Here is an 18,134-nt window from a genome sequence, read left to right on the forward strand (position 1 = left end):
AAGACACAATATTCCAGATGCAACCTCACTAGTACAGAATACAGTGGAAGTATTTAAATTTTATTTTATTACATTTACATCCTGTCCTTCTTCTATCATAGCACGGGTCCCACATTGTCACACATCCAGAGACTGACCAGACCCAGACCTGCTCATCATATTCCTGCAGACTATACTGTAGCATGCATATACCTGGGGCCCACACCCTTCTGATAATGCAGCCTATGATTAAATTAGTTTTTGAGCAGCCCCACTGTTATGCTGGCTCATGTCCAACTTCTGAAGTCTGTCCTTAATTACTCTTCCCATCATGTTTCATTTAATTTTTTCGTATATTCTACTCTTTCTTTGAGAAGCTAAGAGCAGCTTACATGGCCTGTCAATGACCTCCCACCCAGGCACTAATCAGGTCCACACCCACACAGCTTGAGGAGTGCTACAGCGCTCTTGACCGGCCACTAGGCCCATTTGTCAACGAACAAAATTTGGATCAAGTTGGAGACTTCTTAAAGAGGATTTATCATTCCACCACAACACTGCAGACATACACTGTGAAGCAATATCTCATTCCCCTGTCAGAGAAATGACCTTTCATTTCCCTCCCTGTTCTTTTTAGAAGAAGATTCAGGAATAAATGAAAAGAAATGCATCAAAGATATAGAGAGCCAAATCATGTGCAGATTCTTAAGAGGCCAGGAAAGTCCTCAGTAATAACTAAGAGAAGAAACAGAAAAGTGTCCACAGGCTATCCTAGTCTAATAGAAAGTGTTGAGGGAAAATGCATCTCTGAGAGTCCTTATTCTATTGAGATGCTGAAGGCATTTCATTCAGGATTAAAAACGAGGATTTACTACTACCTTCCCGCCTAATGGCATCAGCTTTTATCCATCGGGCACTGTTCTCACACAAGATCCCTTGGAATAATTAACATGTTTGTTGTGCAGGAGAAGTGCTTTGGTAAGCTGCGATCACATGCCCATTCCAAGGTAAGGAAATAAATCTAAAGAACCTGTCATCCACCAAACTGAACTGAGTCTACATATTGTAGGTCCAGCCTTCCAGTGTCTGCCAATTGTGGGCAAATAAGAATAATGAGAAAGTTTAAGAGGCCACTGGCAGGATGCCATTTATGCACGGTGGGAGGTATTTGGTTTGATCCAGTTGCGCAAGCCAATCTCTAGTGGATGAATGGTGCATGAATGGAGCCATATACCACACATAAGTGCTACTTACACATGTCCAGTTTCATGGGCTACAACAAAGGCTGAAGAGAAGCCATCTTCATGGTTAAGTGTGCAACTTCGGACTGGATGACACATGCCAGTAACTGGAGCATAGCCTATTAGGGAGAATGTGAAGTATGAAAAGATGCATGTAAAAGAACTATTTAAATATGCCAATCAGTAGTAAGCATTCCAGCAGGTGTCTTATTTAAATAAGTGGGAAATAGAGGAAAACACTGGGGGGCGAGGGGGCAGGAGCAGATGCTCTTAGGCAAAAGGAGCCCGCAATTAACAGCAATTGACCGGAACCTCCTGGGGATCGACCAGTCGATCCAGATCAACCTGCTGGACATCCCTGATCTATAAGATACCATGTTGGCTACCCTTGGTCTGAATGGCCCCATTAAATCCTAGTGTAGGTTTGGGAAAGAGGAAAAAGCAACGATGAGCTACAATTTTAAAATCATGTTGCTGGGTTTTTTTTAAGGCTCCCTAGAGAAATAACTAGGCACTCTAAGCCCAGTACTTTTGGAAATTCTTGAGTGTGAAATGGGTTCTTCAGTCAGAGTTATATTTGAAGAACTATTCATGCTTTCCAACTGAGAAATCTTGGCTGTTTCCAAAAGCACTTGCACTGTATTTTGGCTAGTCTGCTAACTTGTAAGACTTCTTTGGTTTGGTTAAGATTTAAAAGAAAATATCCCTCAGATGCCTTTGAAGCTGAAAAACAAATATGGATTAAAGAAGTCAGAAACAAACAACAGCAGAGAAATAGCAATGGGCTAAATTTCCCCTTTAAGGCCAAATATCAGATGGTGCTAAGAGATACAAGGGTGAGAGAAGCATGATCTAGGAGCCATACCTTTTGTGTGATGGGCTGCCCTTCAGCATGGAACTTACCTTGCATACCGGAGGGGCCAAAATCCTGTCTAGTGAGAAATATTGCGTGGTCATGATATTCTGCATGCCCAGTATCAGGTTTCTGTTGTAAGTAGGCCCAGCGACACACATTCTCTAAACTTTGAGAAGGGTTACCGATCTCAATCAAACTTGTGGACTAGATCAAGAAAGAAAGAAAGAAAGAAAGAGAGTTACAATTTGTTTTTTAGCCAGCCTGTCTTAGCCCAGAGCCTCTGGAATATATATGTTCACTTCAGCACGGAATTACCAATCCATTATGATAATGGTACAACCACAAACAAAGGCCTTAGTCTTAAGCCCACTTATTTATGGATAAAAGTAATTTGTTCCCTTTTACAGTGGTGGTTACTTATCTCACAAGAAGACAGAATTAGAGTTGATCTTACACAAAGGAGACATAAATCTTCCATTTTAGATGCGTTTTGACAAAGGCATCTCATGTCTATGAAGTCAAGTGGGACTTAACATACCAGAGGATGGGAAAAAACCACGACTAAGTGCAGTGCTTTTTTTAAAGCTCTGAGTTGCCAAACATTTTAAAGAAGGGACCACATCAAATGAATATTGTATTTTGGCTGCTTTACTAGACACACTAATATGGGACAAAGAACAGCTTCTTATGCAATGTTTTGTACCCAATGCTGGAAAATTAAAATACATAAATGCTGAATCAGCTGTGAAAGCCACAGGCATCTTTTATTTGTTGCTTGTATCACAAGTGTTAAATACGGCATTTATTTAACACTTCAAAAAACAATGAAGTGGGAATATATACAATTTTATACTCGGGGGTCTATACTTTACGTAAGAAGCTGCCCTAAGGCAAGGTGTGCAGGAGACTTGCAGGCTAGATTTGTGATGCCCATCCTCTAACTGCACCTATCAAAATGAAAAAGGAGTAATTCTGCATAAATTCTGTCCCCCTGCCCCAATTTAATATAAGCATAATGGAGTATCCAAATTAGTCTCCATCATAACCTAATCTGTTTTATAATTCAACAGTTACATGTAAAATTCCAGGTAATGTAGAAATTATGGTAGGTATTCCTTTGTGTGAAACAGCCTTATTTGGCCATGATAAACTACTCAAAGAAAAGAACCACCATAGAATTACTCCTTATTGATATTGGTAGGAGTGACAGTAGTCTCCCCACAAGGAGCTGTGCTCCAAATTTCAAAGACTGATGTTTGTGTAAGTAATTTGATCTGAAAACCAAACCGATTGGTCAAGCTGTCTTGTATTCAACTGATGGCTCATCCAGATTTCCTGTTGCCCTGCACTTTCCAGGCACAGATCCGGGATTTAAAACTCTGTTTCCAAGCATAGTTTTTTGTGTGTATATGTGGGTTTGGTTTTTTTGCCCTAGTGCTTTTCCTGAGAAAACCTGTGTTTTACCGCTGAATCAGAGCAAATGGCAATTGGGTCTAAACCTCTAACATTCAATGACAGACCCATCTATTCACAAAAATTTCACTGTACCACTAATGTGACCCAGTTTTGACAGTGCAAGCAACTCTCATTCAGCTGAAGACTGAGGAATAATCACATTGTAAATAAATGCTGAGTATACCAACTCACAGGGGCATAAAACTGTGTGACTACTTGGCACATTAATTTTCAAACATACCAATATAATATGATAAGCTATGGAATAATTAAAGAAAGTTGATGATATATAAATGGGAGGTTGTGTATGAAACTGAATCTGATTTATATATATATATATATATATATATATATATATATATACACACTTCTTGCAAGCTGCCCTGTGAATGAAGTGGAAGGGGAAAGGTATATATTTTGTTAAGAAACAAAGGATACATTTCCACCCCAAATACTCTTGTACAGAGGGGAGAGAAAACTTGCAGTTGGGAGAATTAATATAAGACCTGGCACTGGACACTGGCATTTCCAACCTTTTGCAATGTTCTACTGGCTGTTTCTTACAACATTTAAACCTTCCCAAAATCTGGAAGTGCATCACATGATGCAACTGTCTGGATCCCTTATCCCTTACACCAGAGGAGAGGGGCGTCTGGTCCTTCAGGTGCCAAACCCGCAGCAGCCCTAGCCAATGTGACCAATGGTCAGGGAATTGTAGTCCTTCAACATCTAGCAGGCACAGGTTCCCCAGTGAAATTAAAATCTGGAGCCATTTGCAATGTTGTCGGAGATGCCAAAAAACAATAATATTGCAATAGTAGAAAATGGTACAGATCTGAGGAACCTCCTTTGTTCAGAAGATGATAACCCTGACTGTGCACCAGAAACAACTACAGTATCCCATCACCAGATACCCTGGCTGGCATCTATCTCTTATTTATTTCCCCAGCATGACAACTATGATTAGCACATGAATCCTAGTATCTGCTTCCATGGGGGAGTTTAACACCCACCCACCCATATATATGTGGTTGCTGCTTCAAGATGGTTTCCAGTGCTAAGCATAAACTGCAGGACAACAAGCAACTGTTTTTGTTTGTTTGTTACTTTTGCCCTGCAAGATATATTTCAAAATTTCTTCTGGCTTTGAAGAATGTCTCCATCACTACATCTGAAAAAAATCTCAGCCAGCTGTCTCTAGTTGAAAACAGCTTGGTTGATCTGTGTTGTCTCACGCAGCTATACCACATGTAACGAATTGTTATTCAGGAAGCTTCCCAACGCCCTTACAAATGAGCTTGCGCAGATACAAATGAACTGCCAGTTTTGGTGGTGAGCAGAACCATACTTTTGGGGGTTGGGCAGGGAATACAGATTGAATTCTATCCTGTGGCATTCAATGATGTTTAAGATGTTCTTACAGCATTTTGGATTACAGTATACAGCGGATGCTAGGGTTGATCCGATTTGGCGCTTCTGCGCATGCGTGACCGCCAAAACCCGGAAGTAACCCATTCCGGTACTTCTGGGTTTCAGCAGTCCGTAACCTGAAAAAACGTAACCCGAGGTATGACTGTATACTATCTGGAACCTTTTAATTCTGGCAAAAAGAAGAGAAAAGGAACAGGTTCTGTTGTTGACAAAAAAATGAAGACGGCCTTAGCATTTATTTAGGCTGCAATCCTGTTGACATCCACCTTCCACCTAGCAGTAAGTTTGACTGACCTCAGTCAGGTTTCTGAGTATACATGCTTAAGACTTTCTTGTGAAAACAGAAATTGCTGGTATCCGTTTGTCTGGAGTTATCTGCTTGAATCCCACTAGGTCCAATGGAATTGCTAAAGGTTTTTTTTAACAGGCATCTGGTTGATCACTATGAGAACAGGATGCTGGACTCGTAGGCCACTGGCCTGATCCAGCAGGCTCTTCTTATGCTCCCTAGTGCGTGTGCTTAGGATTGCAGTCATTGTCCGTTCCAGGAAATACTACACTGCAATACACTTGCAGAAATACCAGGTTGTTTACAGACATGTTTCTTGAGTATTCGTCCTGTTTTGTTTGCACAAAGTTTGCAAGGATACTATACTACATCGGTGGTTTATTGAGTATTCACTCTGATTAGTTTAGATAGCATTATACAATGTTGCATTCAAGCAACTGTAATCCCACACGTTTCCCCATCGCTTTCCCGATAATTGAATGAATAAATTGGGCTCGTTGAGCAACAGCAATGAATCCTACCCAGGATGTTGGGCTGTGACCTGGGAGACCACGGTTCAAATCCCCGCTCAGCCATCAAGCTCACTGGGTGGCATTGGGCCAGTCACTGTCTCTCAGCCTCGCCTACCTCGCTAGGTTGTGAGGATAAAATGGGTTGGGGAGAACCATGTGACCAACCTTGAAGACCTTGAAGGAAAAAGCGGTATATCAATGTAATAAATAGAAACATAGCGACAGTCTGGATGTGGTCCAGCTAGGAAGGTCTTCCCCATTTCCTGCATTGTAGGGGGTTGGACTAGATGACCCTTTGGGGTCCCTTCCAACTCTAACACCAGGGATAACTGCATACGTACATTGCATATGTTAATGTGGCACTAATGCTAACCTTGGGGGAGCACACTGGATCTTCTCCTATATGCACAAGGAGTTCTAGAAAAGAACATCAGAGGATTCTGTCAGATGAGGCTAATGGCCCACGAAGTCCAGCATCCTGTTCTCACAGCAAGCAAACAGTTGCCTATGGGGAGGTCAATAATCTATGAAGAGTGCACCTCATCTGCTCCCAGCTATTTGTCAGAAAACATCTAAACGTGGGTTTAAACATCCTCGAAACATCAATTGTTCAACGGTTCTTATGCAGTCAAGGGAACACATTGCTTTGCTGAGTGTGACCCAAAACATTAGATTAGATGATATTTGGGTATGAACAACAGAGTCTGGGATTGCTCTAGTGCCCTGTACTGATATTTTCCTTCCTCTAAAGCATCTGGAACCAATTACTGTCAGGAGAAGGATTCCAGATACAATGGAAAACACTGGTCTGAGTCACCAGCACCATGCTGAGGTTTCTGAAGAAATACTGGTTCAAAAATGTAATAATCTATAAAATCTTGATGGGTTACTACATCCCATCATACTGGGGAAATAAATGTGAGCACGAGCATTTCCCTCCTGATCCGCGGGATTCTTAGATCAATAGAAACTCATGTTACGGCAAGTATATTGTAATCGTAAAAGGGATGGAGTCTTGCTCTGTGGCAAGACTCTGTCCCCTTGGCAATGCAGGCAACTGGCTTATACCAGATCACACCAGCCCAGGGCTAGTTGATTGACAAGGTCTGAAGCAGGAGCCTTCCTTTCTATGGCCTGATCCTTTCAGCTGAAGGTGTCAGGTTTTGAATTTGGGACCTTCTTCATGAAAAGCATTGCTGTTCTGCTCACTGATGTCTCTGCCCCAAAACCATGGATTTAAAATAAAGCATTTTAGTATTCAGATATATTTTCTCAGAAGAAAGAACTGAAGCAGCATATCTTACTAGGTTCTACTGCTACAGGCACTACAGCTAGTTATGGCGAAGGAACATCTTCATCTGTGTAGGCCTGACACAAAAGTGACCTTAAAAAGCTCTGTTGAGAGAGTCTCGGCTTTACCGCAGGTCCGAAGAGTGGTGAATAAGGAAGGAACTTCTAACTCCCTGCAGAGTGCAGAAGCAGGCTTGTCTTTCTAACTCACTGAAATCATTTTGGACCACGGTGAAGGCCATCCTGTTTAAAAGAGCCTTTTCTCTTGCTGGGTGTGGTTGCCTGGCACTTAGATGTTAAGGCATGCTTTCATTATTCTCTGCTATTTATTGTTTTTAATGTTTTTTAAAGCAAAATTCTTATTGCTTGGGGGAGCACTGCTGAGAAGCATGGTAAAAAAATTTAAATTTAAACAAATTAAAAATTAAAAATTAAAACAAATATTCAATTTTTAAAGTGAAGGTGTCCGTCCGTCCCCAACCTTTGAATTGAACTGGGCATTAGAAGAATGGGATATGATGGGTAGGATCCTGTTTAGTGCTGCTGTTGAGTTCCAACTAGCCAGCTATACTCCATTGCAGCATACTCCATTCCATTTCCCCTCACCCAGTTTTCTGTCCCCTCCAGTACGTTAGCATTCTGTGCCCACTAAGCATGCTTAGTCCACATTGAGCTGTATATGAAGTCCCCTCCACCCTCCTTTAGGATCCCCCGTCCCATATATTCTGGAATTTCCATGGGTCTGCTGGCATCCCTTTTTGCCTACATAAAAATTCCCACTCAAATAATAAGTTCACTCTTAAGGATATATGGTTATTCAATGCTGGCGGCTGTGGCCAGCTAGTTCCAGAAAGCAATTGGAAGTCCTTTAGATGCCTTTGTTTTATCTTGAAAGGGAGACTTTCAAAACGTATCCATTAGGTGGTGCTCCAGCTGTAACTTCTGACAATTCTATGCCATCCTTGAGAATACATGGAAACTTCCCGGGGATAAAATACTCATCTTGTTAGATTTTAAAAAGAGCATTGATAATACTGTTGATAGTCAAATTGAAGAGCAACATAGCACCCAAGTTTGAGACAATAAAAAAATGTGTTCATTTGCCATCAGAAATGACTAAGGGCACTAGTTCTTTTCAAAACATTTTCCTCCAAATTGTTTACTTGGCTTATTTGATTATTTCCCTCTGTCATATGAACTAGGCAAGTTATTATGAAAAGAAAAGAACAAGAAAAGAAAAACAAAGCATCTGGAACCCATGGTAACGGATCTCACAACAATAACAAACACAATCAGAAAAGTGTCATTTTGGGTTTAAAGGATTGTGAGCTTTATTTCATGGCAGTGGCTTATTCGATTTCCCCTCTAATACTGTAATATAAGTATAACGCTCAAGCAGAAACGTTATATCAATAATAAAATATTAGACAATGCAGCGACTGAAAAGCAATGTAATTTGGGGTGGGAGCAAGGGGAAGAAAACATGGCATGCTGTCAATCTCATAAAAAAGGAAAATAATTTACCATTTACAACTGGGGTGAAGGGAAGTGAGTGTGTAATATGTAGCTGTAAGGACTACATTACACTTCTACTCTAAAATATGTACTGAATTCCAGTTGTTTCTGAGGGCATCTGCATCATGCTTTGAAATCTGGCTCTAGAGAGAGGACTTCTCTCCCTCTTTCCACTAATGGGAATAATGGCCGGCCCCAGCATTCTTTCCTCACAGATACAAAATTCCAGCTTTCACTTCTAATTGTAAATGGATTAAGAGAGTGGCTGGAAGATGGCTAGGAAGAAAGATGCGGAAAATGATTCCACTGGAGATTTGGGGAAGATGTCAAGTGGTATGAATGACAGGGAACTGGCAAGCACCTGTGGAGAACTTGCTGAGGAAAAAGAGATGATCTGAAGAACGCAAAGGGAAGGGATACAACTTAAGGATGTCATGCTGAGCAATGAACCCAACAGCCCCTCACTGACTGGAGCCGAACTTTATTCGCACTTGGGATGTCAGATTATTTCATCAGAAATGGAAATGCGAGCAGAAATCGCCACAATTTGCTTGCTCACCCAAGAACAGAAACAAAAATTGCACAAATGAAGACAACTAGCGTTCCAATTCAGTACCACAGATTGTTATCTTAGTCTGTGAAAGTTACATAAAAAATTATGTCATTCTCTGCCTTGTTTTTGACATTTCCCTTCCATTAAAATGCATTGAATTACGCAGTCGATAACAAAGTGAATGATGAAGGTTTTAGTGGAATCCAAACCATAGCAGAACTGAAGCGGAGCTGATTGCGACAAACACAGGATGGGACAGAAATGTCTGCCTCTTGACATTCCTCATTCTCACCCACACTTGTCCCTAATGCACCCATAATCTCTTACATGAAAAAACCCTGAAGATTTAGGGGTGGGGGGTTAACGTTGGATCACAGCAAAATGCTGCACTCCAGCTTGGCCGGCTTGGCTATTTTGTTCCTATCCAAAATCCATCATAACACATTTTGCTGGAAGCAGTGAACTTGTGGGGCGGGGGAGACAACTAATCAAAGTTGCATTAAAAATAATTTCATGAAATCTTACAGCTGCCTTCCTTGGAACTGCATCACAGTCTAAAGGAGAAAATCGTCTCTCAACATTTGGTTGGTCTCTGTTTCGGGTAACATACATCTTGCAATGAACAATATGGATTATCAAAGGTGTTTTAAAAAAAATCAAAAAATCACAAGAATAAACAGATATGGAAACCAAGCTCTTGCCATGATCTCCAACCCTGAAGGCATCACTAAAGCTGCCATTCTAAGCTGAAACAAATCTGGCTAAGCTAGAGAAAGGGTGGCCAATTCTAGAACCCTGGAAGGTCATCTTGACATTGTCCCAATGACCACCAGTGCATTTTGCCACACAATCCAAATCCTCCACATTTCATTGTGGTATTGTATAAAATTTATACAAATTATACTATAAACCCTTCAAGACTGGGCAAAAAAGGGACCACTGAAACTTCAGGATGTTTTCAAACTAATGCATTATGTAAATGCTGTGGACCAATAAGGAAGATCATATTTATATAGCATTTGGAAGAATGGAACATTGTTGCAACAATGCATTATCACCACCTTTGGCTTAAAAACAATATTTTTAAATATTCTATATTGTATCATGCCATCTGTAATCTTCAGCTATGTACTAGCTGGTGTTGGATAACAGAACCATTCAATCAGGATTGCCTCAATTTCAGTTTAAATTCACTACATACTTTCAAAAAACCATAATAGAGATCTTTGAACAACTATACCTGTTTGGTCAATTTTCTAAAATAATGAAATTTCAAGTAACTACATTTTTCTGAGCTATGAGTTTGAATTTACTTACGCATTTGTTTTACTGTGCCAGGTAATATTAGAAACAAATACTGAAGAAAATGGTTTGTTAAGAAATCTCCAAGCCATTGAGAAACTAGTTGCTATGCAACATACAGTACTGTTCAAGTTATCCTCAACATCACAAGGTGCATTGTATGAAATAAAACAATCTTCTTAATAAAAAACTCAAAAAAGGGTTTTGTTTAAAACTTAAATCTCACTATGGAAAAAAGTAGCATATCCTTTTATACATTCTTGACAGCTGCTGATCAAAGATGTGTTTATTGTGATTGCTTATTTAGTATTTTTATTTTTATTGATAATCTGTAATAATTCATTGGTAACATAATGTTGTTTTACTCATATTTTGTTTTCCTTTCCCTGAACTGAATGAGATTCAGATCAACCTTTGTGTGATCCAAGCTGGTCAAGATTAGGGATGCTATAATACTGTAGCATGTTCAGTTTGAGAAACAGGTTGCATCCTATGCCAGTCCTAGTGAGTAGACCTGATGATGTTAACAGACTCGGCTAATTTAGGGTCATTAATGTCAATGGGTTACTCTGGGTAGACCTTAGTTGAGTACAGTTCTATAGTTTTGCTTGCATATGCAAAAGCAGAAGTAAAGGGGTGCTCATCCTTAGGGTGAATTTATTCCCTTCTCCCACTGCTAGCTGTATCGTACTTAGCCCATGAATCTTGCCCAGTTCACAGTGCGTTTCTACAAAAGTACAGGTAGTCTCCACTAGGTGGTGGGATTATGTGATAATAAGCATTCTCTTGGTGAATTCGATTAAACAATGTGGCTGAGAGACCTCAGCAGCTCCATGAGATCTGAACCAGTGCTCAGCTTCCTTTGGAGGAGAGAACTCTGGAAATGTATGCTGAGTTGCTAAAATATCTGCTTATGTACAAATGTAGACAATAAGTAAGGAGTGTAGGAATGCAGCAGCAGAATGCAGAGACTGTGATATTAATCTCAGTCCAGGTCCCAGCAGAAACCTGCAGCTGCTTTTCTCAAGTCTCTGTTTTCAGCATCAGTCACAACCATATTGTTCCAGGCCTCCTTACATATCTGACTCTGTGAGCGACTGACTTCCTTCCAATCCCTCCTTGAAACTCACCTTTTATATGAAGCCACTGGCACAACCCCCCCTATAGTTTTGATATATATTTTTAAGAAATGAAGGGGGAAAGTCAACAAAATCTTCTTCCACAATAAAGACTAAATATTGCCTCGTGCCCCCCCCCAAAGTGCTACTAGAACTTTAATAAAAAAATTAATTGCCCAACAAGTTTCAGTGGAAATCTCTCTGAGGGGCATACGAATGCAATTTGCTGAGTCCCCCTGGTAAGGTAGCATCCCTCCGAAATGAGTGCTGCACTCTTTTCTCTCTCATTCTTTGCAGTGCCTCAAGATTCCTTCTTGTGTTTGATTAAATATGATTACTTTGCTACTAAACTCATTCACAAAAACAAGCAGTATAGGCCACAAGAGAATTGCAAGACATGGTTTAAAAAGATAAAATACTGTAGGACATTTGAACTGATCATTTAAATTATACTTACTTTCTCATGGCTCAGCATGATCATTCTCACCAGGACAACATTAATTTGGGCACCTAAGGACTCATCGTGATAGATTTCATTAACCTGCAAGAGGACATAAGGGCATTAATAATGATTCCATGATAATAATAGGACTGAAATAGCCTAAAACAGCATCCTTCAACCTTGGGTCTCCAGATGTTGTTGGATTACAACTCGCACCATCCCTCACCATTGGCTAAACATGATATTGTGGTTGACAAACTTAAGAAACACTGCATGCCGGGGGGGGGGAGGTTTTTAAGAGACGCATTTTTCTTTCTTTCAAGAAAGAATCCTTTTAGGCTTTAAAAAAAATATGATTTCAGATATGCAACTTTGGAAGGCCTGCTGACTAAGGGATCAAATTATCCTGGGCGGGGGTGGGGTATAAGATTGCAAACGGAGAGCCCAAGTGGTAGAATTTCAAGCTCTCGCTTTGGCCAGAGCAATTGAAGTGTACCAAGCTGCAGAAATGACACCAAAGGAAGTCGATTTGTTGGAAGGAAGGCATTCTGCTGTGCCTGGTAAACAGGATTATGCCTTCTATTAGCCATAGCAGAACACTAAGAGATATCCTTCCCAAGCTAAAGTCTGCGCATACACGACAACAACAGATGGGCCTATGGAAACAAACGTCAAAAAATGAAACACTTTATTAGAGTCTGCAAACCCAATCAGAGTAGTAAGAATAATGTGCAGAGAAGGTTGCAGGAAGAAGGCGACCCGCATTCGTGCATTGCAGCAATCCACATCAGCAAAGGACTAGAATCTTTTGTTGCAGACAAAAATGGCAGCTCAGTGAATTTTGAACTGGGCACTGGATCACAAACAAATGTGCATTCCTGAAAGTGTGTGCTGGGCTGGAGAGACCAGGGTTTGAATAACAGCCATGAAACTTACTGGGCGACCGTGGGCAGCTGCCCCCTCCCAGGTTAACCTTCCACACATGATTTAAATGAGATAACTATTTGGGGTTCTTGGAGGAAGGGCAGGATCCACAAGCAAGTAAAGGGCAGAATACTTAGATATAAGCTGATTTAAGGCTGGTGCATACTGCCCTGCTCATGGTATTTGGGGATAAGGGTGGAGCATAGTGTTATCTGGTGGGCCTCCTTCTCTACCAGTGTGTGCTGAAGAGCCTACCTGGTAGCTATGACAGCACACTGAGCAGCTATGAAAGGCTGGGGCATTGTGGGAAATTTAAATTGTGATCAGACCCAGCAGCTTAGAGTGACAGGCTAGGGAAAAAAATGAAGGGGGCCAAGATGGGACCAGCCAAAGTGGAAGAGTCATGGCATGTGCCCATTGGTTACACACGCAAGGGCCAACCAGATAGGATGGCACCATAGCTCAGTGGTAGAACAAACGACCAGATGGCAACTGCTGTGAAGGAGCTGATGCCAGCCAGAGTACAGAACACTAGGCTAGATGGACAGAGTGACTGACTCTAAGAGAGCTTATTATGTTCCACTTTCATTGGCAGCTTGAGGAAAGGCAGAGGGTAGAAACTGGATAGCAATTGTACTCTGTACAACAGAAACAGTCTGGCATTGCATATACAAATCTGCTCATAAAGTATCAAGAGGCTGGATTACCTTAAATTTCTATGACTGTATAGTAAATGTTCCAAATTTATAGCCAATGTTCCAAAATCTAAGTTATCTGCTTCTGAACAAAGTTTTTAGAAATTCCACAAAACAGATGTCCTGGCAAAGCAAGCTTTTTAACATCGGAGGGATCTTTGTCTCCTCTTTGACAGTAATGTTGGCTTTAGAAAGGTCACAAACTTTCTGCTGGCTTCATGACTGGTTTATATTTTGTTGAGTTCCTCCCTCGAGCTTTTGGCCTTCTCAACTTTTGCCTACAAGCTACAGTATAAAAATGTTCTGAAAACCTGCACTAAGTGCATAAACAGTTTTCACCAGCCTTACATTAACACTGCAGTCTCACGATCACGTCATGTGTTTACAGCACAATGACCCAATAATCTGTGCAGTAACTTCTTACATTGTGAATATAAATTGGGGACAAACCGGGGAGGAGACCCAAAATTCATCAGTTATCTAAATTCTGTCTTCTACTGCCTTGTTATTCCTCCACACTAGTGGTTCGAATGTCAGACTAGGGCTGAGGAGACCCGGGTTCAAATCCCCTCTTGCTCAAGAAGCTCATTGGGTGACCCTGGCCAGTTGCTATCTCTCAGCCTAACCTGTGAAGATAAAGAGAGAAGAATCCATTTTATACTGTCTTGACCTCCTTGGAGAAAAGGCGGAATACAAATTAACAAGTAAAAATAAATTTTATGGGTTTCACGCAGCCAAAGGAGTATGCTGGGGGGGTTGTGGAATGGGATAATTGGGATGAGGGAAAGCACTATAAACATTTTAGGGTCTAATGTTGCACAGCTGAGGTGTGGGGGGGTGTGAGACAGTGGCAGAGGCTGGCACTACTGCTGACATATAGAGACCGAAATTGGGTAAGAACATTAGCCAACTTTAACTTTTTTGATGAAGAGCTTTTAAGCCTGCTGCAGGTTGTTTTCTCCACATAACTGCAGAGCTTCTAAAAAGGGGAGGGGTGCTCATTTTCCAGCTAGGAAACTGGCGCATATACCTGTGTCCGGACAATTGCCCATAAGAGCTATTTAAAACAGCCCACCTCCAATGCACAGCCCAAGATAACAAGCATGGGTGACACGTGCAGATGCAGGCAATGCTAAACATTACAAATAGCATCTCATCATCTGGGGAATTGAAGTAGTGCATTGCGGTAGCTATGAAGGCACCATCATGGGATGCATGTTCGAAAAAGATGAATAAGCAAATAAGAGGGAGAGCGCTTAGGGAGGTGAAGCCGAACTGCATGACTCCGGACACTTTTGCAAAGGCTGCAGCTTTGGTTACTTACAGGGGTGACAGGGCAGAATTGGAAGGCCCTTCAATAGCTGCTACTCCAGCAGCTGTGGCACAAGTCTCTGCTCCTGTCACACGAGTTGAAGCAGGGGAAAGGATCAGGCTTTTAGCCCACAGCAGTGAAGGCTGCAGAGGGGGCACCATCCAGATGTTGTTGAACTCCAGCTTCCAGCAGCCATGGCAATGGAAGACACAGTGTTGGAGTTCATCAGGGCAGGGCACCATGTTGGCTCCTTCCACCTTAGAATCTGCTGGACTAATTGCAGCATGAGCCTCTGCCTGATGGTGTGGTCCTGTGGAAGGTCCTGTTCACACTGGAGACTGCTTGGGTGGTAGAGGGCAGGGCAGGTGTAGCTCCTTCCCCTACCAGGCTATTGCCTACTGAATGCATGAACTGGGCTTCTTCTCTAAGGTGCTTTAGGATTTTAAAAGAGACAGGAGAACACCACCCCCTAAGCCTACGCTATCAGAATTCAAGCCACTTTCACAACTGGGACCACAGTACAGTGGAAGATCATTGGCTCTGCATACAGAAGGTCTTATGTTCAATTCCAGACATCTCCAGGGAGGACAGGAAATGTCCCTTGCCTGAAACCCTGGAGAGATGCTGCCAGTCAGTGTAGAAAATACTGAGCTACATGGACCAGCGGTCTGACTCAGTATAAGGCAGCTTGCCATCTTGCAACCATGATTCTGCTTACAAAAAAACAAAAACCATTCAAGTGTAGCACTCATAAGATTCTTTTCCACAGCTGAGCTTAGATTTACTTTATGAGTTTTCTTGAAATTGTCAGTTAGGCAGGGAAAAGTGACATTTCTGCCCTTTGTACCACCTGGGACCTACTGTTCTCTTTCAACCTGCTGCATTTAAATCATCCAGAGAAAGCATCGCTCTCACACCTAGTAGCTCACACTGACATATCAAAGGCAAAACCTGAACTGGAAAATTGCCAGCAAGGAACTCTGTTTCATGATATATTTATTAGCTTCTCATCTCCATATCCAAATCCAGAGGGTCCTCAAGTTGTTGATGGCCTTCATGGCATGACCCTTCATGGTATGCAGGTGTGACTCTGCTCTCTGCGAGATGTGAGAGGACCTTGACATCACACTGAGCACTTGGAGCACGTTCATGGGCTACGCAAAGTCAGAGATGCTACCCCACTCTCTAGCCCCAAGCTCAGGAGAAGGGGACCTCACCAAAGCTGTTGAGGGGTGAGGAAAGAGATCCTCATCATGGCAAGTGTGAAAAGTGAATTTGTGGACCTCTGTGACATCCAGTTCCTAACATTTCCCCCCAGCCTTCTAATATGCTCAAGAAACAAGAACTCAGGCACAGGCAGTTGATCAGTGTCAAGGAACAGGGACTGTTCCACCCAATTTTGTTCCCAAGTACACTCTTTTCTGCTTTCCCAACTCCTGACTAAGGGACACTATTACAGTGAGACAAAATGGCGCTCTTCACCATGGCACTGGGCGGCCCAGTCCTCGCTGACAGAGATTTTGCCAAGGGTGGGAGGGGAGCAGAGCTTCCAGAGGTGCACTACAGTGCCTGAGGTGCCATGAAGTCTAATGAGCATGTGCCCTCCTTGTCATATAACAATGAATGTTTGGATCATTTCAAAGGTAAGCAAGCTGAAGTTTCAAGTTGGGATCCAAACGATCCCTTTGAATACTCATGAAACACAGCGTTCATCCAGCCATAGCTGATGCACAGCACTGGCAGCATGGAAGTGAGTAGCCACTTTGAACTCAAGAAGAAAGATGGCAAGAGTGGTCAGAGGCAGGCCATTCAGAATCCTGGACAGATCCGAGGGAGGAGACTTGTTCTGACAATTGGTTAGGTACTGGTTTCCGGTTCCTATCTGCCTTAATGGAGGCAGCCGCCACAACATTGTGTGGATCGAAGGCAGAGAAAAACAAGAATGACAGAGGGTAAATCATTCTTGGAAAAACCTCACAGGGAAGGGAAGAACGGGCTTCACTCGCAGTCCGTCTTGGTACCTGGCTCTCGCTCCGGCATAGAACGCAGGGGGCAGGGAGGCGCTGAGCGTAAAAGCACTTTGCCTGGTAAAAACCCTCCTACACTGCCATTAAGAAGCAGAGGTTCTCCTGTTAATTGGATTTTTAATTGGCTTTAAAGTCAGGCATGCTTCGAGAGAAGATGTCATCAGAACTGTGGAATTACCCACCTGCACTGATTTGAGGTTTGGAACTGAGATAAAGATTATATTCAGTGGGGGCGGTGGATGGCGGAGAGGGGAACCTCCATTTTCCTGTTTACTTTGAGTTTCTTTATTAATGATTTGGTAACTCTCTCCAGACGAAAATTTTAAAGATACAAATGAGGTTGGATTGCAGTATGGAATAAAACTTGTGATTAAAAGAACATTTTGGTTTAAAGAAATGGGGGGAGAGCTCTAATGCTTGAATGGATTATCTTGGAAAATTAGAGCAGATACCATCTCTAGCCCCCTTAAAAACATCATAGAAGAGATACAACATAAGTGGACTTTGGCCAAAATGCAGTCGTAAAGATGAAAAGAATTTGGAGCCGTGGATGAGGGAGGCATGGAGACTTTGATGGTGATTCATTAAAATGAAAGTACTCCAAGATCCCCTGTGGCGGAAGGTGGATCCCTCTTTCTCGGGCTATGGACATTTCTAGATGTTGACTGAGTAGTGAGAAAGAGTGGAGTGTGTTGTTGTCCGGAAACACCAATCACGATGAGAGCACAGTAGGAGGGAGCTAATGAGGTATTCGGAGAATTCTTCAGGATCGTAGCCCCACCCCAGCTATGCTGAGAGACAATGGCAATCGGAGGAATTTCAAGAACTGGACAGCAGACAACGGCCAAGGTCTTTATAATTGGACATTTTCAGACTGACACACACAGAGAAAAGGAAAATAATTAGAGCACCTTGTTTGAAATCTTATGGAAAGTTAGATATGGTTTTAACACAAATAGTAATCACTAAAAATGCAGCTGTTATCTTAATGATTAATATACCAATTGAAATATAATTAGATGTTAATAAAATATATGAACCCAGCAATAGAAGAACTGGAGAAAAAACAGTGATCAAGGGGCGCAGGAAACCACTTTGATTAAATTGCGTAAATTTGGAAATAACTGGAATTATTTTGGTATTAATTGAAATATATATAATTAGCAAAACTGTAGTAATATTGAATAATTACT

At 41.8% G+C, this 18,134-nt stretch overlaps 1 protein-coding gene across 1 annotated transcript in view; it reads right to left on the minus strand.

Moving 5' to 3' along the window:
- Nucleotides 1-18,134, minus strand: part of ADAMTS2 (ADAM metallopeptidase with thrombospondin type 1 motif 2) — a 220,160-nt gene that overhangs the window by 57,655 nt on the left and 144,371 nt on the right. The window contains exons 5-7 of the mRNA XM_053376966.1: nucleotides 11,999-12,082; nucleotides 2,124-2,280; nucleotides 1,234-1,339 (exon numbers count right to left, since the gene is read on the minus strand). Coding sequence (XP_053232941.1) covers nucleotides 1,234-1,339; nucleotides 2,124-2,280; nucleotides 11,999-12,082 — 347 coding nt within the window. The remainder of the gene's footprint in view (nucleotides 1-1,233; nucleotides 1,340-2,123; nucleotides 2,281-11,998; nucleotides 12,083-18,134) is intronic.

This window comes from Podarcis raffonei, chromosome 2, assembly GCF_027172205.1.
Source record: "Podarcis raffonei isolate rPodRaf1 chromosome 2, rPodRaf1.pri, whole genome shotgun sequence".
Classification (NCBI taxonomy): Eukaryota; Metazoa; Chordata; class Lepidosauria; order Squamata; family Lacertidae; genus Podarcis; species Podarcis raffonei.